The sequence below is a fragment of the Chrysemys picta genome, chromosome 2, assembly GCF_011386835.1.
Source record: "Chrysemys picta bellii isolate R12L10 chromosome 2, ASM1138683v2, whole genome shotgun sequence".
NCBI classification, from domain to species: domain Eukaryota; kingdom Metazoa; phylum Chordata; order Testudines; family Emydidae; genus Chrysemys; species Chrysemys picta.
This window is the reverse complement of record NC_088792.1, coordinates 204594431-204621679: the sequence shown is the minus strand read 5'-3', so window position 1 is coordinate 204621679 and position 27249 is coordinate 204594431. Positions and strand designations below refer to the sequence as shown.

At 41.2% G+C, this 27249-nt stretch overlaps 1 protein-coding gene across 14 annotated transcripts in view; it reads left to right on the top strand.

The window, feature by feature from the left end:
- Positions 1 to 27249, top strand: part of PTPRM (protein tyrosine phosphatase receptor type M) — a 712166-nt gene that overhangs the window by 420030 nt on the left and 264887 nt on the right. For all 14 annotated transcript variants that reach the window (XM_042843358.2, XM_042843348.2, XM_065585258.1 and 11 more), the window contains one exon: positions 6167 to 6269. In XM_042843358.2, the coding sequence (XP_042699292.2) occupies positions 6167 to 6269 (103 nt within the window). The remainder of the gene's footprint in view (positions 1 to 6166; positions 6270 to 27249) is intronic.

Here is a 27249-nt window from a genome sequence, read left to right as displayed (position 1 = left end):
TGAAACTGCATTAGACAAGAACATCAGGACCTGTGGTTTTCAGAGAGCAGGAAGACACAACTTCTCTAAAAGCCCATGCACAATCTCTTAAAGCCCCCAAAGACTCAGGAACATTTTATTCCCTTCGTTGATGGAATGCGATGTTACTGCATGCTCTAAAACACCTATATAATTGATGACAAAATGTGTTCCAAATCTGTAGTGGAGGTGTCCTTATACTCAGCTTCTCTACCATGTTTCTGGGAATTAAACTGACAGTCAGTAATGAACTTGAAGCATGGTCTCAGACCAATATTCACTCCTCAAAAATGCATTAGCTATCTTTCCCCCCAACTTTCCTTTTTGGAAAATATAAAGCAAGCTAATATGTGTACAGTATGTTTCATCTTATGTCCCTGTTACTCCTATTCTCCCCGCATCTCATTGTAACTTTTCATCTTTGTGGTAGAATGAACAGGGAGCAATGCAAAAGCATTAATCAGAAGTACAGTAAGGAATTTATATTTGGGGAAGGGCAATAAATGCAAGTTGGGAATTTTTGTTATTACTGTACCTCGTAATTGTAGGGATAAATTCATTGGATGATTATCAGCTAAAAAGCCTTGAACATAATAAGCACTGGAATGTAAAGATTAGGGATCCAGTTCCCCCACACCACCTCCCATTGTCTGCAAGAAACCAATAGCACTGCTTGCATTGTAAGATGTTACTCAATGTGAATGAGGATGGCAGAATCAGGCCCTATGAGAATAGAGAGAAAGAACAGAGTATTGGAAGAGGAGGAAAATCTAGAGAGTTAGGAACAGTACTGAAAGGTTAGGATAGTTATTCTTTTTTAAATGGTGGTGAATCACCATGTAACTCCCATTAACATGAATGGGAATTACACATATGCATTGGGGGTAAGATATGCCCCCATGAAGCTGCACCAGCTGGTTCCATGAGCACATCAGATTTCCCCACACCACCAGCAATCGGCAGGATTATCCTCCCCCACCCCATCTAGGTAGGGTTAGGACTACCCCTGTTTTTTGGTGGGACACCAACAGAGAATGCCTATTCCTGGGATTTTCACAGGAACCCAAGGGACTTAGACACCCAGTCCCCGCTGAATTTTAAATAGGAGTTAAGCATCTATTTTCTTTAGGCTTCTTTAAAAATTCCAGCATAAAGTAGTGTGGGAAGTGGGGATGATTCAGTAGGTGACACTCTTTCCTCTGAGTCAGTCCTACACCAGTGTTCCAGTGTGAGGTTAGAGGACGCTTTGTGCTGTCAGTACCCTTCACTAGTGAGATGTAAAACCAAAGTGCTAAGATCTCCTAGGACTTTTTAAAATTGTCCTGGCCAATTTCCAATGTGTGTAATTACATGTTAATCTCTTAAATCTATACTGCATTTTCAGTAGAATAAGATATACTTAACTTCCTATCCTAATAGTGGTGTTATGCACTGTTAAACAGTTGCCATGTTTCATCACAGAATTGGCTGTTTGCCAATGATGGAAAAAGTGATTCCTGTGTAAATTTGTGGTGTTTTAGGCAGGGCTGGTAGCACCACCTACTAAAGTTGCCTGACACTTCCCATTATAAGACCCTGTTTTCAATTGCTTATAAATTTGCCGAACTTCAACTGAGCAGGCTAAAATGTTCCATGCTGTCTGACTCAGGCTGGTTTTTTTAATGATTTTTTATTTCAGCAAACATGGTTCAGCCATTTCCAGGAATAAAATTAGGAAATAATGCATTGTTTTGCTCAAGTTAAAGTTAAAAAATTCTGGCAACCACTGTGCTTAGTAAATTGAAATTTGGCAGGACGGGTGGACTTTGTGTCAAAGATGTGCCTTTTACTGTGAAAATCCCTCCACATTTGGCCCAAGCCTTTGAAAAATCACAGTTCATACATGCGCCATAGAGACTTGCTAAATTTAGCAATTAAAGTCTCTGAAGATTCTGTCCTCCATTGAGCATACTTGAGTCTGTCATAGTTCCTTGTGTTAACCAGACTGTGCGTTCCCAAGGAGTAGCTGAGCATGCTCCAGCCCAGGCTGTGCGGGTCTCAGAAAGACTTTCTGTGTAATGTCTGCACCCAGCTGCTCCAGGTTAGGGTGGAGCCAAGCACCAGAACTGAGAACAGGAAGCCTGTCTCCCCTGTGCTCTCAGTGACCACCCTGCTGACATCCAGACAGCATGGAAGAGGAAACCATCTAATTTGAATGCAGAGGGGACAAAGCTGGAAGGGGGGGAGGGAAAGGAGTAGATTGGGATTAGGAGTCTGCTGAGACTGGGGTTGGGGGTGGGGGAAGAGAAACTAGGACTGGGAGTTGGGGAGATTGAGAGGCAGGGACTGGGACCAATGAGAGAACTGGTGGTAGGGGACCAAGAGAGGATCAATGAAATTAGACAAGGAGCTGGAGGGAGGAGAGAGTTTGGGACTGGTTGAGCAAGGAGACTGGTACTAGGACCAGTGTGTGTGTGGGGAGTGGTGGGGGATATTGGTGGTGAGGGGAAGACAGACACAAGGAACTGGGATGTGGCAGGAGAACTGGGACAAGAAGCCCCGAGGAGCAGAGGGGAAGGGAAAGACTGGATGAGAGAGAAGCCCAGGGAAGGAGTTTGGGAGCCTTTGAGTAGGGAGGGAGAAACAGATCTGACAAAGAGCCAAGAAGGGGAAACTGGGACTGACTGGGAACAAGGAGTTAGGGCGGGTGGGGTGGAGGACTGGCCCTGGCTGTGCAAAGAGACAGACACTGGGTGTGGAGAAGAAAACAAACTGGAACTCGGGGAAATCGGAACGCAGATGACGAGCTGGGAGGGGGAGTCTAGGACTGACTGGGCAAGGAGACGGGATGAGAAGCCTGAGGTGTGGCGGCTGGGTCTGGGGGGCAAAGCGAATGGGACTGGGATACAGAGCTAGGAGTGTGGAAGTGATAAGACTTGGACACAGATAGGTTGGAGGGGAAGGGGAAGAAGGAGTGAAGCTTAGGGGAAATGAGCTGAAGAGTCTATGTGCACTCCCTTCCAGAGCCTGGAATGGAGTTGATGGTTCCTGAGTCTTCCCATTTCTCTGCTGTCAGCAACTATCTGTGAAAACCACTGGGAAAGTGTCCCATCCCCCTCTAGTGCTAGTCCACATAGAGGATGGCAACCTCCTACTGCTGTCAATTACTTCATTAGGTCAAGTAGCAGAGATCTGTGTGGACATCTGAGGGTTCCAACTCCGCTGAGAGGCCACATGGGAGTCAGTATGATGCCACATGACGGAACTTCTATTTTTTTTTTCAGTTTGCTTTTTTAAAACATGGTAAATTACATGCATGACAAAACTATGCTAAAAGAACATTAGTCAGGTTGCAAAGTCAAGCATTCAAAAGTTAGTAAATGCCAGAATTAATGGTGCCTTTGCATCCTTAATCAGCCCCCTTGTGTATATGCATTATGATATAGTCTATTTTTTGCACAAGACTCCTGTCTCATTCAGTGCACAGTTGGACCTGTTCTAGAGACGAATCAGATGGTGTAGTAATGGAGACTGTTACCTGTAAGACTCCTTATTTTTTGCAGAAGTTGGAAGGAGTGTAGTGAATGAGGTAAGGGATTGCAGGAAGAGAATGGCTGATCTCATGGTTAAGGCAGTTAAAGGTTGCCCTGGAGAACTCAATTCTATGTCTGCCTCTGCCACAGAGTTCCTGCGTGAAGCTAGGCAAGTCACTTAGACCAAACTTTTCAGAAATGGTCACTAACTGTATGTTCCTCATTTTCTGGGTTCCTGACTTGAGACCTCGGGACATTATTTGTGGAAGTGCTGAGCACTCATAACTGCAACTGAAATCAGTGGGAACTCTGCTTGAATATATAAAGTGCTATATAATACTAGGTACTCTGAAAATCTGGTCCTAGGTGTCTTCAACTGGGCACTCCAATTTAGTGGATACTTTTGTCCTTAATCTTCCTGGTCTCAGTGCTCCATCTGTAAAATGGAGATAATACCATCCTCTCACCTCACAGGCAGTAGCGTAGCTAGGGGGGAGCGGGGCAGCAGCCGCTCTCCCACTGAGCAGAAGTGGCGCCTTTTCAATTTCTTGGCGCCTTTTAATTTTTACTCACCCGGCAGCGCTCGGGGTCTTTGGCAGCACTTCGGTGGCGGGTCCTTCACTCACTCCAGGTGTGTTCGGCAGCACTGAAGGACCCGCTGCCGAAATGCCACTGAAGACCCAGGAACGAGTGAAGGACCCACCGCCAAAGTGCCGCTGAAGACCCGGAGCACCGCCCCTTCAGTAAAAGGGCTGCTGGGTGAGTAAAAGCGCCGCAGCGGGTTGCGCCTTTTTTCATGATCGCTCCCCCTGTTCATTCCACCTGGCTACGCCACTGCTCACAGGACAGTTGTGAAGATAAATTGATTAATGTTTGTGAAACACTCGGATAGTATGGTGATGAACACCATGAAAAACCCATGGGGAAATTAATAAATTTGTCTTTGTGATGGTTTTGTTATGCTGTGGCCAAAAGAGCAAATGTGATCCTTCGATATATAAACGGGAATCTTGAGTTGCAGAAGAGAGATTATATTACCTCTGTATTTGGCAATGGTGCAACCACTACTGGAATGCTGTGTCCACAATTAAAGAAGGATATTGACAAATGGAAGAGAGTTCAGAGAAGAGCCATGAGAATGATTAAAGGATTGGAAAATGTCTTAAGTCTGGTCTACACTTGGGGGAGCGGGGGGGAGCGATCTAAGTTACACAACTTCAGCTCTGTGAATAACGTAACTGAAGTTGACGAACTTAGAGCTACTTATCGCGGTAAGTCGATGGCTGACGCTCCCCCGTCAACTCCGCCTGTGCCTCTCGCACAGGAGTACCAGAGTCAACGGGAGAGCGCTTGATTTATCGCATCTAGACTAAACTAGACAAGATAAATCGACCCCCGCTGGATCGATCACTGCCCGTCGATCCACCTGGTAATATAGACAAGCCCTTAAAGTGATAGACTAAAGGAGCTCATTATGTTTAGTTTAGTAAAGAGGCAGTTAAGGGGTGACTTGATCACAGTCTGTAACTACCTACATGGGGAACAGAAATTTGATAATAGAAGGTTCTTCAATCTAGCACACAAAGTTATAACAAGATCCCAATGGCTAGAAGCTGGAGCAAGACAAATTCATACCTGAAACAAGGTACAATTTTTAATTGGGTAATTAGCCAGTGGAACAATTTACCAATGGTTATGGTGGATTCTCCATCACCGGAAACATTTACATTAAGATCAGAATTTTTTTTTAAGATATGCAGTAGTTCACTCAAGAATTAATTCAGAGAAGTCCTGTGTTATGGAGAAAGTCAGACTAGAAATCACAATGGCCCCTTCTGGCCTTTTAACCTACGAATCAGTGAATAGTGTGCAGTAAATAAGGCCTAGGACCAAACGTTGAACAGTGAGGATAAAAGAAAATATTAAATAGCAATTGAACACTGTCCAACCTGTGCACAGAATGATGCGAAGTCCTTAATGACAATTTAAAAAGTAACAACCACCACCTAACTAAGGGATTTTAGGCACCAGTGTAGACAGTTTGCACCAGCACAGCTTACTCTGGTTTTAAACTGGGATAAATTGCACTAATGCTAATCCTGTTGCACTGTTGTAAATGGTGTCTACGCTAAGGGATGGCCTCACTAGCTACACGAATAGCTGAAACATCCATGGTGACAAGATCTGAGGGTATCTCTGATGTCCATCCACCATACTTGTAGCAAGAAAGTTGGGCCTACATTTTCAAAAGTAATTGGTGATTTTTGCATGCTTCAATTTTTGGGTGTTCAAATTGCCAACTAAAAAAAAGTTTTGACCTATAAAGACTGGGGTTCTCAGCACTCTCTGAGTGTCAGGCCCTTTGAAGGTATATCAAGTTGGGTATCCAAACTGACTAGTTGCTTTTTGAAAATGGACATGAAGTGTGTTTTTTGTTTAGTTTTTATTGTAGTTCTGTGTTTTGTTTTTGTTTTTTCTGAAGTCATTTACTTAATTATCTATTATTTAACTTGTGATGTTGTGCTAGCTCTGTATTTTAAAGAGATCTTTATATGTGTCAAATCGATTTTTAAAATAAACTGTTAAAACAAACCTAGAAATAATTAGTCTATTTTGCCTCTTGTTTTTTCCCCCAGCACCATCTATGCCACCATATGAACAGGAAACACCTTTGAATCAAACTGACAGTACTGTGACAATCCTGCTGAAACCTGCACAGAGCAGAGGAGCTCCTGTCAGGTATAAGGGGGAAAAATCTTTACAAAATTAAAATTAAATCGATTAATTTCTTGAATGTATTTTCTGGGGATTTTCTACACAGAAATCAGAGTCTAAATCCATGTCTGTATTAGTGTTAATTAAATTAAATAACTGAAGAAAATGAATGTGCTTTGATGTTGAGTGTTCGGGTATTGTTTAAAGGATTTGATCCAGATGCAAGTGGCTTGTTCTTTGAAGATAAGGAACAAAGCCACAGTGCTGTTATGTGGGTGGCTTCTCTACTTCTTTAAGGTAATTGCTTATTACAATGTTATGAGTTCAAGGACATAGCGTGCTTTTTATCCTGACTTGCTATGTTTTTATATCTGCTCTTTCTGTTTACCTCAGGATTTACTTACCACTATTTAAGACTTTTACTAAGTTAACTAAATACAAAAAATGGATTATAAAATTAATAACATTTAACAGTTAGACCAGTTTGGCAGGAAGAGGAAAGAACACAGAAAAATCAATAGCTCAACCTTTTTTTATTTTCTCCAAGATTAGGCTCTTTACTTCTGAATTATCAGATAGATTCTAAAACAGTAAATCCTATTGTTACTGAAAGAAAGCATTTACATCCATAATTAAGAACTGTCAAGGCACTTTGATGATGTAGTTTTTGATAATTTTTGTCAGTTTCAGAAGTATATGAGTAAGGTTCTGATATATCCAGACATGAGTAAACTGAACTATTCCACTTCACATTATTATTTAATGTAGTATACAGCATGGTATCCTACCTTTAATTAGATTATTTTCTGTTTTCTGTAATATAACATTTATTTTTGAATGGTTGAATCCAAAAGAAGGAAGGTGCAACCTTATTTACTGTTTAGATCTTTTTTGAATGAGACGTTTTCTACTGGGAACTGTGGCAGGGCGCTGCAGGGGAAGCCCTGATCAGCTCCTGCCACTCCAGCCCCAATCAGGGGAAATGGGTTGGGGGTGGGCCACTGGCTAAGAGTGGCCTGGAAACTGGCCACACCTGCTAGCCTCGTTAACAGGGGCAAAAAGCTTGGGAGGAAGTGAGTCCAAGAAGGGGGGTGGAGACCAGGAGGGGGAGAGTAGGCTCCGAAGGCGCCAGGAGCCAGCTACCCTGTTGCCACTGAGGCCAGTGCTAGGAAAAATCTATAAATAATTTGTAAATAGTTGGAGTCTGGTGGTGGGGACCAGACACAGGAATAAAGAGCACGGGTGTTGCACCAGCTTGAAGTGGTCCTGACTCATTGGGGAGCAGGGCCAGGAGGCTGAACCCAGCAGGGCACAGTGAGCAGCCCCATTACAGGAACATGCAAAACAGTTGAGAAAAAATGGAAAGCAATAAAATCAGATCTTATCTGAACTGGCCTGTTTTGCAGATTATACTAGAACTGGAATCACATAAATTTTCCCTCTTTCTAGCTTTCCTGTTTCAAACCATTTTATTAAATAACTTTGGTTCATCTCATCTTATTTCTCAGTGCTGTAGTACAGTCCTGAATATAAACATCGGGATTAAAATGGCACAAAGTAGTTATGTTACTACATAAACACAAGCTTGTTAGACCGTAACTAAAGAACGGTTAAATTGCTTTTATCTAGCCTACTGAATTAAATACAGTTGACTCCTGGAAGTATCGATAAGTTGAAAATCTCACCCATAATACAAAGGCACTAGTTGGGAGATTTTAAAATGCCAGGTAAGGGGATAAGTGGTTAGGGAAATAGAAAGAGGGATTTAGAATAACATCAAACTACAGAGCCGCAGAATCAGATGAACACATGACAGCAAGTTTACAAAGCTCTTTTGCAACAGCACCTAAAATAAAATAGGTGCATATGCCAAACCAGTAGTGTAAATAATGAGTGAAAGAGGGAATAAAAATTAAAGTGGGAATTTCTTTAATATTATTTAAAGTTTTATTGTGCGTTACACACTCAGATATATTGTCATTGCATTGTTTACAGAACATGTTCTGGGAATGGATTTTATTTTTTTAATCTGTATTAATCGGGTGTTGAAAATTCAGCTATACTTCATGTATGCACTTCACTAAGTAAGATGGTTGTCTATTGATTCTGTTATAACCACCCTGCTTCATTAATGCAGATTCTTGGAATTGCACTAAACTTTTTAGTGTAAATTGTTGTTGTCATTTTATTGATCAACACATCAGCTGCGTCATATACAATTATTTAATTCCTGCAGTGAGTAGGGAAAGTACAGAATCTAGTATTCAAGTCACTGATGTTAATACTTGAGGTAACTAAGAGCTTTGGTTTCTTTTCCATGATTAAATATTTTTCTTTAGTGAAATATAAAAAGCTTATTTTTTTACCTTGTTTAGAATCCCCTCACCCATGTTCACAATATACAAAAGAAATGCTTATTGTTTAGCAGTTAAAGGACATTTCAAAAAGTAGACTTTGTAGACATGTTAAAGAGCCTCTATTTGCCACTGTAAAGTTCATGTTAATCAAGGAAACCGAGCTGTACATCAGTTTTTAAAAAATCACACAATTTAACATTGTTAAAATATATTTTAACAGTTATAATACAGTAAATTATTATACAGGTTGGTTGTTTTGTCTTCTGTTTTGCATTTCTGTGTTTTATGGCTGTTACTTTGTTTATTTCCAGCTAATTATTTTTTAGTTATACACCTCTAGCCCGATATAACGCGACCCGATATAACACAAATTCGGATATAACGCGGTAAAGCAGTGCTCCGGGGGGGCGGGGCTGTGCACTCCGGCAGATCAAAGCAAGTTCGATGTAACGCGGTTTCACCTATAATGCGGTAAGATTTTTTGGCTCCCGAGGACAGCGTTATATCGGGGTAGAGATGTATTTCTGTAAAGAAATAATACATTCAATAATAATTAATATATTCACTTATTTATCTGTTGATTTAGCTATAATGGTGTTTAGAATATTTGTGATTTACAAGACTTTTTGTCCTTTGAGTTTCTAAAGGCTTCTGGTTGAGTGGAATTTGTCTGAAAATGTTTATTATATATAGGTCTCATTTTGCGTGTGTGTGTGTGTGTGTGTGTGTGTTGTATTGTGTTATGTAATGTGAAAGTAAGTACATTATAAAAAGATATATAATATTTTAAAACCATACCCACAAGTGTGTATGTTCTCTAACTATATGCTATTAAGTATACACTAATTTAGTTGGGGATTGGTCCTGCTTTGAGCAGGGGGTTGGACTAGATGTCCTCCTGAGGTCACTTCCAACCCTGATATTCTATGATTCTATGATACATTCAAACTCTCTTCTACACAACAGTTTTGCTTTCATCTTAGTATGTCCCAAACTGAGCTTGCTAAATGTATCAGGAATCCCAAAGACACTGAAATGCAGGATCAGCAAGTGTTCATTTGTGTAGTTCCATTAACTTGGATGGAGCAACACCACATGGTAAGGACCTGGCTCATAGTGAGAGGGAGAAAGTAATCCTCAATGATCATATTTATGTATTTATTAACTATAGGAGGAGCTGGTAAAGACTCTTTTATATTCAGGTTACCCTACACTTTCTGTTATAAACCATTCTTGTGACCTTTTTTGGAGACGTCTAATACCTCCATCATTTGCAAAAGGCCTTTGAAATTTGGCAAGGAGAAATACCCCAGGCTAAAGATGTGCCTTTTGTTTGTCCTATAAAATTCCATTCAGGTTAGCTGAGTTATAAACTGTTAAATATCACCATTTACCTTCTCTCACTTGTGTCATCAGCAAAATATTGTCAGCATGCAAAAAATAAACATAAACAAAACCCACTAACCTGAACATGAACATTGTAAAGATTTGGGACCATGCCACCACCAAAGCATCAGCACAAACTGCACTGGGAATACCTGGCAGCTGCCAGAGCAGCTATAGTGGCAGACTTTGGAAAAGAAAAGACTAAGGGGAGGAGAAAGCCAGGACAGACTGAGCTCCTCCCCACCATCTGACCACACTTTCTGGAGCCAGTATATGGCCCTAGCAAGTCATCATCCTTCTGGGACATTACATGGGACATGAGCTTTCTCAACTCAAAAGCGGGGGGAGGGAAACAAGGAGTGATATACAAAAAAGCCATGTTAAAATAAAGTTATTTCAGTTGCAAAGTCAAGCATTTGCAAGTTAGAAAATGGCAGAATTAAGGTTACTGGTACAACCTTTGGCACGAGCATTATGATACAGTCTTCAGTTTTACGATCGCATACCATTTTTTCCAAAGGGACCCTGCATTATTCACAGTACACAGGATGGACACACAAGGGAGCAGAGTGAGGTTTATGGGGAAGTGTAAAACTGTCGTTTCCTGCCTTTGCAGCACTTGTCTTTGCAGCCTTCCTAACGTTCTTTTAATGTAGCTTTTTTGTGTGTAATTTACATTATATTTCAGTCTAAACAAAAGTTCACAGCAAAGGCTTTCCATTCAGAACTTTAGTTGCCATTGAAAAATCCCAAAGATGTGCCAAAACATAAATTGTCCAAATCAGCAGCATAATTCTCCCCATATAAATTGTCCGCCACCCTACTACAAGTCTTCTAATATAGGACCATTGTAGCACCTGTTAATGAGGGGAAAGTGACATAAAATCTTAGGGTCAGATTCTGCCTGGCTCTTATGAGAGGTTTACTGTCTGGGGGAACCCCTTTTTGCACCCCCTGCCAGTCCACTCAGAATTACAGCTTGTTCAGAGCACAGTGGCTGCTCTATATTTACTACCGGGAAATACAACGTTCCTTGGAGGTGATAAAAAGGAGAATCCCCTACATACACACTGGCAAGCACAATAGGCTGGCCAAATGTATAGAAGTAAATAGCAACACACACAGCAGTTGGGCCGCAGCCACTCTGTACCCAGAAGGTATTCTGGCTCCTCATGGCAGAGAGCATCTGAGTTCTCCCTTTGGAGTGATGGAGCTCCGCCCTAGCCCTTGTGTATGGCTGTGCCTAAAGGGCACTGTGGACCCCCGAAAGAAGGGGAGAGAGCGATACCTAGGTCCAGCTTTACATGAAGTGAGGTCAGAGAGCAGGATGCAGTTTCATGCATGATTTGTGTATGCAGATACCACAAATGTGAGCACAAACTCAGGGTCCAAGCGCATAAGCATTTAGACATTTGAATACCGAAGCACATAGTCAGAGGCCATGTTTCCACATACAGTTGCCCAGTTTATATGCAAAAGTGTGGTAATAGCACATGCATAAGAAGGCATCCAAATGAATGCAGATTTAACTCTGACCTTTGGCCCTTTACAAGCTTATCTTTGCTACCTTTACTGATTTATTTATTTGTAATGTCCCACCATTCTCACAGCTGGCAGTGTATGAGTGTTAGTGCAATGGTGATAGATCTCTTAAAAATGCTATTATAGACATAGATGAAGAGGGAAAGACATAGACCCAGGGAGGGAGAGATATAGACACCTAAGGAAAAGAACTGGTAGTCTCTATAAGGTCTTCCTATTAATATGAAAAGCACATTTCTGCCTTTTACAAAGCACATTGAAAAACATTTTAGATATCAATTGACAGATAATAGTTATGATTATGTTAAAATACTACTACTAAATTACTAAAATTCTGAAATACAGTATTTTAAAAATGCTATATGCTGAACATACAGTAAGACTCTGCAGTCTAACTGGCATCAAGTGAGTTTGATTTTCTTGTAGAAATGTCTGTTCTCTATTTGCCTATCACAACCTTCCCTGCTGTTTGTATTTTATTTAGAATGCATAATTTAAGAGTTTGTAAAGGTGTGTAATTGAATGCTGGTCTGTGGGCTCAGCTCCTGCTACCTGCCATTGTCTGCAAACTGTATTTCCAAATAATAGTTTTACAACCTGTAAGTCAGCCAACAAGCTTGCTTGAGCAAGTTTGAGATAGAGAAATGATGGAGCTTTATTGATGCTCATCATTGGCACTTCTTTCTGGCAAACAAGTATTCTTATTTACAGCTGAAAGGTCAATCTCAGTTTAATTGAGGGAGCAGTGCAATAATTGCTTATGCTGTAAAAATGTTGTAATCCTTTTTTGTTATACTCTAGAACTTGCTTTGAATTTTTACTGTGACTGGAATTAGAATTTTTGGTCCAAGTTGCTTAGATGCTTTTACAGAAGTTCATGTGTTACGCTGGCTTGTTTTGAAATTTGCATGATCTTTTTACTGCAGCTAGTCCCAGGATCCCTTGACAAATGAGACTTTGATTCCTTAACTCCTACAGGCAGGGCCAAGTGTCACTAACAACTCTACAGATAATGGTACCTGTCATATATTAACATGATTATTAAAACTTAATCTATAACAATTAAAATCAGATAGATCTTAAGCAACTCCAGTGTTAGAACAGGATGGGTAAAGTACATCTTAAATCTAATCAGATAACTTTTCTGTTTCATATAGACCTATGAAAAGTCAGAGGGGAGGGCAAACCCAGGGTTGGGGCATGGGGACAGCTCCCCTTCCCCGGTAGTAAATGATGCTCCTTTGGTTTGTTGTCTCTTGAGTGTTAAAGGGAGTAAAAAGTGATAAAAACATGCTTTGTCCATTATAGTGAGCAGATCAGTCTCTGAATATATACACACAGCAGTGCCAGCTTTACAGTTGCTCTTCAGAATAGGACCACGCTTTAAGCACTGAGTCATTACAGCCCACATTTTTAAAAGTGCACACTCACTTCTGTGCCTGCCTGACTTCCATGCACGTAATAGTCAGTGCATGCACACAAGTCCACTGTTCAAAAAACATAGTAGAAAGATGCTGTTGCGCTGTGTTCCTGCATTTGTCGAAGTAAAGCAGGGCTTTGTTTTGTTTTTTACTATATTATCTGTAAGGATAAGGCTGTATATTTCAGGTATTCCTAAGTAGCTGGTGAACAGGATTGCATGGGAATGTATCTTTCAACACTGTTTCTTATTTGTTAGTTTTTTCCCCTTTTTGAAGAGATTTATCACACTGTTTGTAACATCAAACTTGTTGTTCTTGTTTTGTTTATTAATGTTACCATGGCCCCATTCAGAATTAATGCCACGTTGAGCTTAGAACTGTCAGACATATAGAGTGATATGATCCTTATCTTGAGCAGCTTTCAGTCTGTTAGTGTTACTATATAATATACATGCGCCCTTTTCCCAGTTGAGCAGTGGGATTTTGCACAGTGTGGTTTATGTCCCACGGAAGCCATCTTTTCCATAAAAACAATGGTAGCCAAGAAAATTAACTTACTCTTTACCATGCAATTATTGTTACCCAATGATAGGAAGAAATAACCTGGGTCACTATTTAATTTTGTTACCCACAACTATTTTTCTTTGTTTCAACAAATTTTCCTCGAGAGGTTAACTTCACCACGGTTTGAATCTCATTAGTTTTTCTCCTCTCAAGGGTCACATTCCAAAGTGAGGTGAGGTCCCAAGTGAAAGGAATAGAATAGTTTCTAGTGAGCATTCATCTACTTCACAGAATCATTAGTTGGATCAACCTAGTCAGTTATATTTGGAAGTCATAGCAGGCTAGGCACTGAGAAGCTAGCGGTGTTGCCCATCAAGTGCAATATGCATTGACAGTATTGTGTAGAGATGTTCTTTCATCTTGTTTGGCTCTTGCAGACTCACATAGTTAGTTTTCATGAACATTAACATTCACTGACCATTTTAAAATGAAGAAAGAGAAAAGTTTTATTGCAGTGATTGTGACTTAAAGCAAATGCATTCTACTGCATTGTGTACTCTGAGATTATCTGACAAAATGTCTACGTACATTCCAAATGTTAAGATAATTTTAAAATACATTTCATAGTAAAAGTAGATCAAGTGACTGAGAAAAACCTTGGCAACAGATTCACATGGCCCATGGCCATTTTCACCATCAGGCCCAAAATCTTGTGTGATTTTCTTAGTTTCAGGTTCTATTACAAAAGCCCAGTGCTAATAATTACTGAGTATTAAGCTGAATTTCCTATAGGTATTTGTCCTTCTACAATGGCACATTTTTATACTGCAGTAGACTCTGGACTTTGTCTTCTACAAATAATTGTTAAGTGTTTATTTTGTTTTTCATTAGTGATAGAGTGCTGTGTTTGTGAGTAGAGTGCTCACAGAGTTTGCTGGACTTATAACCTTGGCATCAGCCAGGCACAGAACAAGTCTTCCCTGATCATGGGCTGAGCTCAGATTGTCAGTTCCAGGCCTGAATCTCTTGACTAGAAAATATCACCCATGCGTAACTGTGCGAGTTTCTGTGATATGTTCAAAAGGATATTAAAATATGGCCACCAAACACCTATTTGCTTATGAATCTGACAGGTTCTTTCCCTCAGGAGAGCCCCATTTCTAAATGAGAATAAGGTTGACGGGCAGTGCCCAGCATCAGTATGTAAAGCTTGGTTCAGGCTTTTTGGTGTGCATATAGATCTAGATGATGGCAGTTAGCCGTGGACCCGCACTGAGGGCAATGCAGATTCACATCACTACATCGCTCCAGGGAAGTTACAAAGGGATTGTGCCTCCTGTGTTTAGGGGGAGGGTGCACACTTCTTCATCTCTTTGGAGGCTGGTATGAATAAACCAAGCACACCGCCTTTTATTCAACTGCTAGGAGCTGTCTCCATAGATCCATACGTTCCCAGGCCAGAAGAGGCCATTGTGATCAACTAGTCTGATCTTCGGTATAACACAGGCCATTGAACTTCCCCAAAATAATTTCTTGAACATACATTTTAAAAAAATTATTTAATCTTAATTTAAAATTTGTCAGTGATGGAGAATTCACTACGACTCTTGGTAAATTGTTCCAATGGTTAATTACTCTCACTGTCTTGCAGAGAATTTGTGGAAAGAATATGGCATCATGTAATTAAAATTAAAGACTGAATCATAACACAAACATGTAAGGAGGCAGAATTAAGGTTGCAGGAGCAAATTAAATTCTGGCATTTCATCACTTTTAACCTAAATAACATTATTTCATATAATTGTTTTGTATTAAAGTAGCATCTTGAGCAGACATTCCAAGCAAACAAGTCAGTGTCCTCATTTGATCACAAGTAAAATTAGGAAGAAGAGGAGAAACTCTATGTGGAGGGAGAAAAAATTAGCGATTTAATGTGCTCCCAATGAAACATTACCATTGTATGTTGAATAATGTTTCATTTTGCTGAACATTAATATGAAAAACTTTCTTTTCACAGTACTGTTCATTTAAGCAGGTGGAGAAATCAATGGCATTTCCAAGTGTCCTGACAGTAAAACATTGCTAAGTAAGAGCTAATCTGCAAAACCGGCTTACATTAAATGACATAAAGAAACATTACAGCCACTTACTGAGCTGTACGACTGACAGCATGTACTATTTAGAAAGCAGCAATAGAAATGCTTCATCTTAACATAGATGCTGAGAATGGTAAGATAGATGTCTAAGGCACTATAGAAGTGTTGAATTTGGGAAGAGATTACTGTGGAGATATATGATGGGGGTAAAGGGATTAACTACATTCTAACCTTTAGAGTAGAAACTGTTTTCAGGATTAGCATTACAGGGCAGTAGCAGCACAAGGCTACAACCTCATCTGTATTTAACAGCTGTTTTGATCCTAAATTATGCACAAGCTCACATCTAGCTGGGAAGAGCTGTAAGGGGTCATGCTGGCAGAAACACCTCTGCTCCTCCTGTGTTCCTGCCTGCAGAGAAGGAATACAAAGTCAGCAATAACTTACCACAGCAGACATGCGAGTCTGAGGAAGGAGACAATGCCTCAAAGATCAGCTGTTCTCCTGGACCTGCTTATCTCATTCCATGCTGCTGGACAGTGCCCTGCAGAATCTCCACAGAGGAGCATTGTTAGACTCAAACGAAAGGGGAATGATGCCACAGAGATGCCCCAATCTCCTATTCCGGTTTCCTGAGCTGGGATCCACTGGCTCCCCATACTCTCCACTTGTGGAAACAGAGACTATGATATGGCCCTAAGTTGAATAGAGGGGAAGCTGTGGATATGTGTACACTGCAGTTAAACACAGGTGGGCTGGCCCATGTCATCTGACTTGGACTTGTGGGGCTATAAAACTGTAGTGTAGACATCTGGGATTGGGCTGGAGCAAGCAAGTCCCTTTTTCTATGCTACAGCACAGCATAGCAAATTAGAGAACAGCCTTGAAGGGGGGTGGGAGGTTTGTGAGAAGTGTTCCTTCTCTACTCATGGCCTGCTAATTCTGATGCATCTGGTTATTTAATTCTTCTGCCTAATTTGAGAAGAACTCTCCAGCATAAATGTGGAATGGCAAATAGGCTCAGTGCTCCAGTGTTAACATTACATTTGAAAATCTATTAGCGAGGCTCCTGCTTTTGAAATTATTTCTCCATTTCTTTATGGTACGCAAGGAGTTTGGTCCATCTGCATGTGCATTATTTTGCATTTACATGTATGTCTTAATAACTGCCTTCTGCTTAAACATGATGTGTCCAATTTCCTATAGCTATAGGTTTGGGTGTTGTAGCATTTGCAAAGCTTCCGTATCTCATGTGCCTTTCCCAAAACACAGTTGCATCACTGTAATAGTTTTAGTTGTTGAAAAGCACAGGAGTAAAGCAGCAGTTACTAAAGTCTGTTTCTTATAGGTTGCACATTCTGAGTATAATGGAGATACATCAGATATTAATACTTGTTCTTCGTGGCATTCACCCACGAAAGCTTATGCTCCAATACTTCTGTTAGTCTTAAAGGTGCCTCAGGACCCTCTGTTGCTTTTTACAGATTCAGACTAACACAGCTACCCCTCTGATACTTGTTCTTCTATAGTAACTTTCATCAAAAGGTCTAAAAAACATGTTTGAGAAACAGTACCATCAGTTCATCTTGATGGGTGGTATCCCATCTCTTACTGTGTCTACTACCAGAAAGGTGGGGAAACAAAAAAAAATACCTATAATGCAACCGGTCACTTATGCATGATCTGGGACTGAAGATACTTCCTGTTTCCCTAAGACCATCACTTTATTTCTTAAACCACAATTTGCACTGCCACAGATTTTGTTTGCAGTCTTCAAATGATCCAACCCCTTCCCAAATCCAGCCATAATATGTAATTATTTGACCTCGAGATTTCAGGGTGAATTCCTTAAACTGATTACAGCGTAAAGTGGTATTTCCTAGAGATGTGTATAGATCTCAAAATTAATTATTCTGGAGGTTTGGATTTGTGACCAGGCACATTCATCCTATTTAGATTAATGTAAAAAGAGAGCTTCCCAGTTGATTGCTGGAACTTATCCTCTGTTCTCTTAGTAGACCCTGAATGCTTTTTCTCTTCGTACAGTTGGAGGGGAGGAAAAGTGAGTCCTTGTCTAGTCCCTTCTATCCCCCACATTGTGGAGGTAGGGGGACAGCATTGAAGAAAGAAGACCTGATGGGGTCCTTCTCCCTCTTCTCTAGCTTCTGTAGTTGGAAGGAGGTGGGAAGAGGCTGATCACCTGAATGACACTGACTCTTTTTTGTTAGGAAATGCACTGGCTGCACTATTCAGGCTGAGCTAATGGAATTCCATCTAGTCTATTCAGCAATGGATCTCATGGTCTGAAGTTGTCCCTGGGCCTCCTTGGGCATGAAAAGTAGTCAAACTGACTACCCCATCTTGTGAATGTTGGCAAACATTTGAGAGTTCAGAACAGCACCACTGTGTCATAAATTTGTGTGACCGTTTGTTTTGTTTTTCCTTTTGCGTCTTCTGAATGATCTGCACTTTAATATAACTGAGCATTCATGGTCTCCTTTTGTGAGACAGAATAAAAAGAAAGAACCGATCAGTTTCCACCAGGCTTTCAGTGATTTGAATACTTCATCCAAGTCCTCTACCTCAGTTCCTTTCCAGGCTAATAATCCTAGCTGTTGCTTTTTTGTTTCTTTTGGTTAACCAGTTTTTAATTTACAACAAGACTTTGCCCCTTACTCCATAGTTGTTGGTTGTTTTGTAAATTGGTCTTGGCAACCTGAAAACTTGTGAGTTAAACAGTGTCATGTTGGCTGATAAAGCACTTTGCTTGCCGTAACCATGGTGCATTTTTCTACTTGTATTTATCCACTTGCCTTTTTTCTTCTCCTTTAAAAGGGAAGTTAAGCAAAGAGCATAAAGCTGATTAGAAAGCTTTGGATTGCTTTTTGGATTGTTGTAAGTGTCACAAATGTAAATTCATGACAAACATATTTTTTGGCTTGGTTCCTATAATTACTGCCACAGTTTCAGCAAATCTCATTGAAATTGAAAGCATTGTTAAAGCCCTGAAGTGTCAAGTATTCATTTTTCTGAAAAGAAAAATCTTACTTTATCACATAATGACACATTTCAGCTTGCAATAGTAGGTAAGATCACATGGCTCTCATGATTAGGACCCTACCAAATTCACGGCCATGAAAAACACACCACGGACTGTGAAATCTGGTCTCTTGCGTGCTTTTACCCTATACTATACAGATTTCACAGGGGAGACCAACGTTTCTCAAATTGGGGGTCCTGACCCAAAAGGGAGTTGCAGAGCCTTGGCAAGATTATTTTAGGGGGGTCATGGTATTGCCACCCTTAGTTCTTCACTGCCTTCAGAGCTGGGAGGCCAGAAAGTGGCGGCTGTTGGCCAGTTCTGAAGGCAGCGCCCCACCAGCAGCAATGCCGAAGTAAGGATAGCAATGCTATATCATGCCACCCTTAATTCTGTGCTGCTGCCTTCAGAGCTGGGAGGCCAGAGAGTGGCGGCTGATGGCTGAGGGCCCCTTTCTGCAGGCAGCTGTGCAGAAGTAAGGGTGGCAATACCATACCATGCCATCCTTGCTTCTGTGCTGCTGCTGGCGGCGGCTCTGCCTTCAAAGCTGAGCTCGCAACCAGAAGCTGATGCTCTCCAGCTGCCCAGCTCTGAAGGCAATGCCGCCGCCTGCAACAGCACAGAAGTACGGGTCGCAGTACCACAAACCCATCCCCCCAATAACCTTGCAATTCCCCCCCCCCACACTCCTTTCTGGATCAGGGCCCATACAATTACAACACGGTGAAATTTAAAATTTAAATATCTAAAATCATGAAATTGCTATTTTAAAAATCCTATGACCGTGAAGTGAACAAAATGGACCGTGAATTTGGTAAGGCCCTACTCATGGTTCACTTATGTGCATAGGATTTAGATGTTATATTGTTTGAACTGATTTGGGTAACTTCTGCCCATAGTTACGCCATATAATCTAGCCATATTCTATTAAGGCCTCATAATGCCAGTGGACTCTGCACCCAGGCATAAATCTCACTGACATCAATGATTCTCTCTACAGAACTGAGAGTCCTTCTGCATAGATCAGATTGCATCATAGGGTCCCAAGTTAGAGGGTATATTAACATATATTGTATTTTTTTATTGGAAAATTAGAGACATTCATTTTCCATTGTGGACTGTGGGGGAGGTGGGCCATTAGTATACGGTCACATCTGTTTGAAAACCCACTTTGAAGGTCCAAATCTTTAATTGGGCCACCATTTCTGCAGGCTCAGAATTGGCAGTGCAATTTTGTTCAAGCTAGTGTTGGAATTGCCTGGAATAGCAGGGGACTGGACTTGATCACTCAGGAGGTCTCTTCCGGTCCTATGTCCTTATAAGTCCATGATTTAGATTTAAGTGGCCTAAACTGAATCTGTAATGTTCTACTATTGATATTTTGCAAAGTAATCAGGCTTTTTAAGAAGGCAAAACCACATTTGCTTCAGTTCTGCAATGAGCATCAGCCTGAGCTGACAGGATTAAAGAAGTTTAGAATCAACCGCTCGTTTTATATCATTTACTGTGACCCTTTTGGATAGCATGTACAATATTTGGTGTTTAATTATAATTGGTTTGTCCTTGTATTTGTTACATAATTTAAATTATTGAAATATGATGACTTGAAGGAAAAAAATTAAATGCACAGATAAAGAAATCTTTAAATTAGTTAGGAAAATATCAGCAGATAAGATCTTTCGTCCAGGGATAATTTACTTGAAATTCTCTGTCTGATGTGAAGATTAATAGCAGATTGCCTTTTAGGGAGCTCTCAGCCTGATTCTAATGTCCAAGTTGTTCTTTAATTATCTAAAACCTCTATAACTAAAGGATTTTTTCACCCTGTCCTTTGTTCACAATATGGGACTGTAATTGAGTTCATATTTCTCACCCAACCTTTCAACTGTAATTAATATTTTATTATATCAGATTTTATCACTAAATAGCCTAGCAGCAGAGTATTGAGTCACACATGCTCACAAAAAAGGCAGGAGTGACTTATTGATGCCAAGCAAGTTCCTTATAATGAGTTATGGTTGAGAGAATACAAAATACATTCACAGTACCCAGCTAATATTCCCAAGCAATGTATGACTTGACTTATCTTGATCAAACCAGGACAAAGAGAAATTAAATTTAGGAAAATTGAATATTCAGCCTGGTGGATCTATTTAGGATATCAGATATGTGGAGCACCTAACAAAATTGTCTGTGCAAGACCAGGTATCTGTTTTCATTATTACATTTTATGAACAAGACTAGTTTGTCAGATGTTTTTTGTATGCAAGTTATTTGAGGTTTCCTAAGCTGTGTTAACTACCTCCACAGTGTGAGAAATGTAAAAATCTGAACATTGAGTGCTGTGCCCGTTGTTCATCTTTAAGTTGGTGTAAACCAGAATGAAGGGGAAGGGTTTTTTTTTAATAAGGATTTGAAAATGTAAACAGTTTTTTATTTATGAATAGTAGTAAACAGGACTGGGGAAAATGAGTCATTTTTGTTGCCTGAAATTTAACAACTTTGGTGATCAATGGTTTTCATCATAAAACCATCCACATAGTTTGGGCATAATTGACATTCCAGCTCAGGGGAGAGTCTGCTCAGGCACTATCATCTGTATCTCTGCTATGAATAGGTGATTGCTGAAAAAAATCAAATTAAAGATAGCGGTCACTGGCAGAACAGATCAGAAGAAGCTCTGTGCTTGAGAATAGTCTATTAATTCTTTGATACCAGCACAAGTACCCACTCCAAAATCTGTATAACCGCAATAAAACTTTCTTCTCTTTTTATGTTTGTATACCCACTGGCTAGCCCATAGGATAATGGTGTAGGGCCTAGACTTTCCTTTACGCAGAGCTGTGTAAGGGCAGTTTGTAACTGTGCCTCCAGAGCAATTCCTTCCATGCTTCTGCCTTGTTTCCAGGAAAAGTAATCTTCTATAGCCCCTGAATGTTGAATGGATGGTCTAGTGGATAGGGAACTAGATGGGATGCAGGGACCTGGGTTTTATTTCTGGCTCAGCTACAGACTTCCTTTGTACTCTTGGGCAACTCATTTAATCTACCTGGTGTCTCAGTTCCCATCCACAAAATGGGGATAATATTTCACTGTCTCACAGGGATTTGTCGGGATAAAAATAATGATCAAGAGGAACTCAGATATAGGGATGAGTGCCATATCATTTAGCTTCATAGATAGATTACCAGGTGCAGATTACTTCCACTTCTTCCTCATTCCCCAACATGCCAGCCGACAAAGCTCTGCTTTGGAGAATAGTGGCTCCATGAGCATTCTTTTCCACCTGAAGCTGTGATAGGGGTAGGGTGCACAGGGGAGTGGGAGCAATCTTACATCCTCACAACCATGTACATTTCAGAAGGCCCTGAATAGCTAAAGCCCACTCTGTTTTACTTAGGGTTCAATCCTGGACTCATTCAAATTAGTGGGACCGCACATGTGCTTAAAATTAACTGCTTAAGTGCTTTGCTGGACCGAGGGTAAAGCGCTCATCACATTGTGGGATTGAGTTCTTAGCTAGTATGTAGTTTGAGTAAAGACTTTAGAGAGGTAAAACTAAACAAACAACCCGCACTGACTTGCCTACTTAACCTGTGTGCAATTGCATACGAAAGATCATAGTACATAAACTTGCATCGTTGCCTTGAAATAGACAATTATCTTTGATTTTTAGAACAAGTAATTCTATTGGAAGGTAGTAATGCCACATTATGTTTCACTTTGTGAGTAATCACCTGTCTCTTTAGATCAGCATCAGGTAAGAGTTCTAATGTTCTCATACCAAAAATTCCATTCTGCCCTTGTCTATGCGTAGGGATTACAATACCTTCTGCGCCAAACCATATTTGAAAGACTAAGATGCCTGATAAACACAAACAGAACTTTGTCTCCCTTAAGGGGAAAAAGAGTGGGGTTTTTATTTATTTATTTATTTTTAGACACACAGTACAAATCCAAAAATAGACTGGTGTTGTGTGTTAAAAGGGAGCTAGACCTCAGGGAAGTATTTGTGGACAGGTGGACTAGCAGGTGTGAGGAGCCCTGTGAATCTATATATTTAGCAGCCCAGAAAGTATTAAATAAGTCATCCTGGATACTATTGTGGGGGTAATTCTTGGATAAACTTCCCAAGAAAATCTTTTGAAAAATATATGCCATGGTGCAGTTGTAACCCACACACCTCCTGGGTGTGGAGTTCTATCCCATCTAGTGGCACCGAGACCACTTAGAGAGAGAGATTAATGAGTCTGCTCTACAGCCTTAGCTAAGGGCCATTATATGGCTTTTAGCTCATGCAGTAGAAGCTCATGCATTTAGCTCCAGAGGTCCCATGCTTGATCCTGCCCGCCGACGACAGGGGTCTGTTGGCGTTACACAGTCTGATACATTCTGAAGGTAAATATGATTGAACGTTCTATATGTGTATTGTATTATATTGTCACTTATTGGCAGTCAACTATCTGTAGGGTATATTGTTTAAAATATAACTTTACTATGTCTCCCTTGCTTTTGTTTTAACTTTATTTCCTTCCTTTACTCCATTTTTTCTTTCTTTCCTTTTCTATCATATATCATGGGTTATTCCTTTCATAATTTCAGTGTCCTGTTCTCTTTTCTTCTCTCTCCTTTATGCCTTTTCCTCTTTCTTTTGATATATTCTGGTTTCTCCTTCCTTCCTTCTATATTCTGTTTCTCCATCTTCATCACTCCTATTTCTTACTCCTTTCCTACCCATTTTTCTTTTATCATATCCCTTCAATCTCGCTTGGGTCTCTTTCTCTCCTCTATGACTATGGTCACTCACTGCAAACCCATAGCCACTTAGCCATACACCCACCACCTCCTCACTCGGTACTTTTCCTCTGGTAAAAAATACACTAGCAGATCTCTGGTGCCCTCACTCCCCACCTCATCACTTACTGCCGTGAGCTTCACAGGTAACAACTTGCTAAATTTCATTGATTCAACATAGATGATGGTGAGCTAGCTCTACAGTCTAGGAAAATCGCTGACTCACCAGGCAAATGTTCAGTTGCCCCATGAGCAAGTCTAAGGCAGCTTATACATATAGGCTTGAGGATACTCTGTGGCCACGTGTAGTTATTTGTATCAATACAATGTTAGTGTATAATGCTGCCATCCACTGCCATTATCATTTTAAGTCTGCTGGTCACATACTTTACACTGGTTTAAAAGACTACACAAAGCACAGGGCAACAGAAAATCTATCCCAAAAAATACACATTTCCCTGATACTTGGGATATTGAGGTACAAGGAACAAAAGCTGTAGGATTCATTAGAAAGTATGAAAAGTACAAGTCATGTCGAGGACATCTGAGTGGCTCAAAAGTGATTAAGGGGACATGATTAAGGGGACTTTAATCCTTGTGACCTGAGTTCTTTGACACCATCTTCTTCCTTCAGGTGAAGAAAGAATGAATGAATAAGAGAGCTTACCTTTACCATAACAAAGCAAGAGGTTTGAGTATGTGTGCTCAGAAGGTGGAAAACGGTATATAATGAAGATATACTATTTGTATGTCCTTCTTATGAATATATAATTGTGGAGAGAAAATGAGTGGTTCCCTTCAAGTATACAAAATTACCACTACAATCTCCTCCCTCAAATCTCCCCCCTTTGTCTCAATATGCATTCAAAATAATCCAGTTATTAATGGCTCGAGAGGCAGATGAGGTTAGCTTGCACTTACTTTATATTTTTATAACTAAAAGAAAACAATTCCAAGTGTGTAAATGTGTGTAGTAATTGCAGAGATTCATGTGCATCCCTCTCACCCTATCCTCCATTACTCATTTCACTTCTTAGAGTGTAAGTTGTCTTCTGTTGTGTTTGTAACAAAAGGGTCCCCTATTCTGACTGGGCACTACTATAATATTACATCTTTGAAACTAATTAGTATTTGAGGTTGTTTTCTCAGATAGAAAAATTGTGTGCGCCCATCAAGATTTTTCTTCATCAGGGGTCAATGTTTTTTAAGATGACCAGTTCTGAGACCCTGGCAGACCAGTGAGGGATTGGGTATCAATTTTAGAATCTGGGGCTGGTCTACACTAGACAATTAGATCAACCCACATAGTTAAGCCAACCTAATGCCCTGGGTAGACAGCACTAGGTTGACAGAAGAATTCTTCTGTCGACCTCGCTGCCGCCTGTCAGGGAGGTGGATTTACTACAGTAGTGGGAGAACCCCTCCGATCGCTGTACTAAGTATCTCCCCTGCATTGTGCTGCAGTGCCATTTTAAGTGTAGACATAGCTTAAGTCTCTGATGCTGCAAGTGTAGTTGACAAGACATACAGCCACATTCTGAAACTTTTACTCATGCTCTCATTCAGCAAGTAGTCCTGCTGATTTCAGGAGCATGGTTCAAGCAGTCAGATACTACTCAGTGTGAATAAGGATAGCAAAATCTGGCCCTAAGACTAGGTCTTCACTGCACAGTTAACCCAATGATTGGCATCCCCACAGCAAAGCTCTACACATTAATGTGTCCTCACTGTTTATGCCAGGGATCAGCAACCTATGGCACACGTGCTGATTTACAGTGGCACACTGCTGCTGGCCTGGGGTCCCCGGCCCCGCTCAGCCCGCTGCCGGCCTGGATGGATGGAAACCTGGGCCGGTGGCCAGGACCCCGGCTGGGAGGGGCCGGCGGATGGAACCCCAGACTGGCAGTGGGCTGAGCGGCTCAGCCCACTGCTGGCCTGGGGCTCCGGCCGCCAGCCCCACTCAGCCTGCTGCCAGGCTGGGGTTCCATGCGCCGGACCCTGTAAATGTAAAATGTATTACTGGCACGTGAAACCTTAAATTACAGTGAATAAATGAAGACTTGGCACACCACTTCTGAAAGGTTGCCGACCCCTGGTTTATGCACTTGTCCATGTGTGTCTGGGAGCACATCTCGTGGTTCTTTGTGCTGAGATGCTCTAGGTCTCTTTCCCAGTCTCTTTTGTCAAATGCAGAAGACCTTGTCTGTGCTTCGGGAGAAATTGTGGGAAGGGAGGGCCATCAGCATGTGAGTGAGTTAGCTTGCACTGCAAAGTGGGTAGGTTCCAGCCTGAGTTAAACTGGAGCCTAGATTCTAACCCCCCAAACTGACACCCAGTTCAGCTAGCCCAGGCTTAGCACTTCCAATCCCAGGTCAGTATTTTTTTATGGATGGTAGGGGAGGTTGGGCTAAAACCCAAGTAACAGCCTGTGTTAACTGTTCAGTGAAGACCTACTCTGATCGTCTTCAATCGTGGGGAGTGATGCCCATTGTTCAGGGTCTTAGGCCCTTTGACATGGAGAGGGGTATGGTATGGGACCCCAGGCCCTCCCACTCCACTGGGCTCTGGCCCAAAGCTGCCCTGTGAGAGTGATAAAAGGGCCTGACACCCAGCAGCACCTTAAGGCTGCCCCGCCTGGGCCACTTCCTACCACCTGACTGTTGTCCAAAGTTTGCAGTATGTAACAGGAAAGTGTGAAGGGGATCAGCTTACCACATGGCACCTCTTCGCAGTCGGGCATGGCATGATAACTCTCTCCCTCTTGGGGTGGCAGCTGCTTCCTCTTGTGCCTTGGCCCTCTGGCCAGGTCATTTCCAAGTCTCTCCTTTTCAGGGATAGTCCTTAAAGAAAACATGGGGAATCCACGCAAATAAACTGGGTTAGTATGTGAGAGGACATAGCCTAAGTCTGTGCCTCCCTCTCAAGGTCTATCAGGAGCAGCTCCTCCCTTCCCTCAGAGAGGGACTTTCAGGCAGTTGGTAATGAGAGATCCTGCCTTTCCTCAGGCGCTGCAAAGTAAAGATCCTTTCTCTTCCCTGGCCTGCTCACAAGTGAGCTGTTCTGCTCCCTTTTAACTCCTCCTTCCCAGTCTGTGCATCTTTTGCAAGCGGGGCGGGGCGGGGCTGGCTGAGCCCAGAGCAGCTCCTCAACCCCTTGTTAGCCCAGTGTGGGCTTTGTACACCCAATCATTCATACCCTAAGTGATTTAGCAACATATTACTAAAGAATTCTCATATTTGTGCTTCATTGGGTTGGCAAGCGAGGCAACTGTGGTTCAAAGGACCTCAGGAAAAATGAGTCCAGTGCAGTGGCATACTGTATGTTTTGAGAATGCTTGTAAACTGCCCTCTGCCACTTACCTGTTAAACAGGTTCCACTCTACTTTCCAAATAATCAGTGATTAGTAGCCTAATTCATGAAAAGGATTATTTTTCCTCCTAGGTTTGATTTGCCCACAAACAAATTCACGTTTTGGGAGCTACAGCAACCTGAGTGATAATGTAGCCTAAAAGCAGGCGTTTGATAGCCTGCATTTTGCAAAGGTTCTATTATAATTAGGTATGTTATTGTTAGAGTTCTAGACTAAGGAGTCCCTGATCTCTGTCAGTGGATCAGTGTGCTTAGTTCCCCAGAACTATGGATACATCTGTCAGGAATTATAGGAAAGAATTAAACTATAGTATGGACAATGTGTCATTAGGATCAAGAGATATTAGTCAAGCCTGTCTTACGTTAGTTCTTCTTTGAGTACACTTATAGAAGAAAGAAAGTAGAAAAACTGTGGGTCTGTCCAAGGAAAAGTGAGAATGAATCTTTGCCTATGTTAGCTGTAAATGGGAATCTTGGGGGAAAAATTCAGAGTTC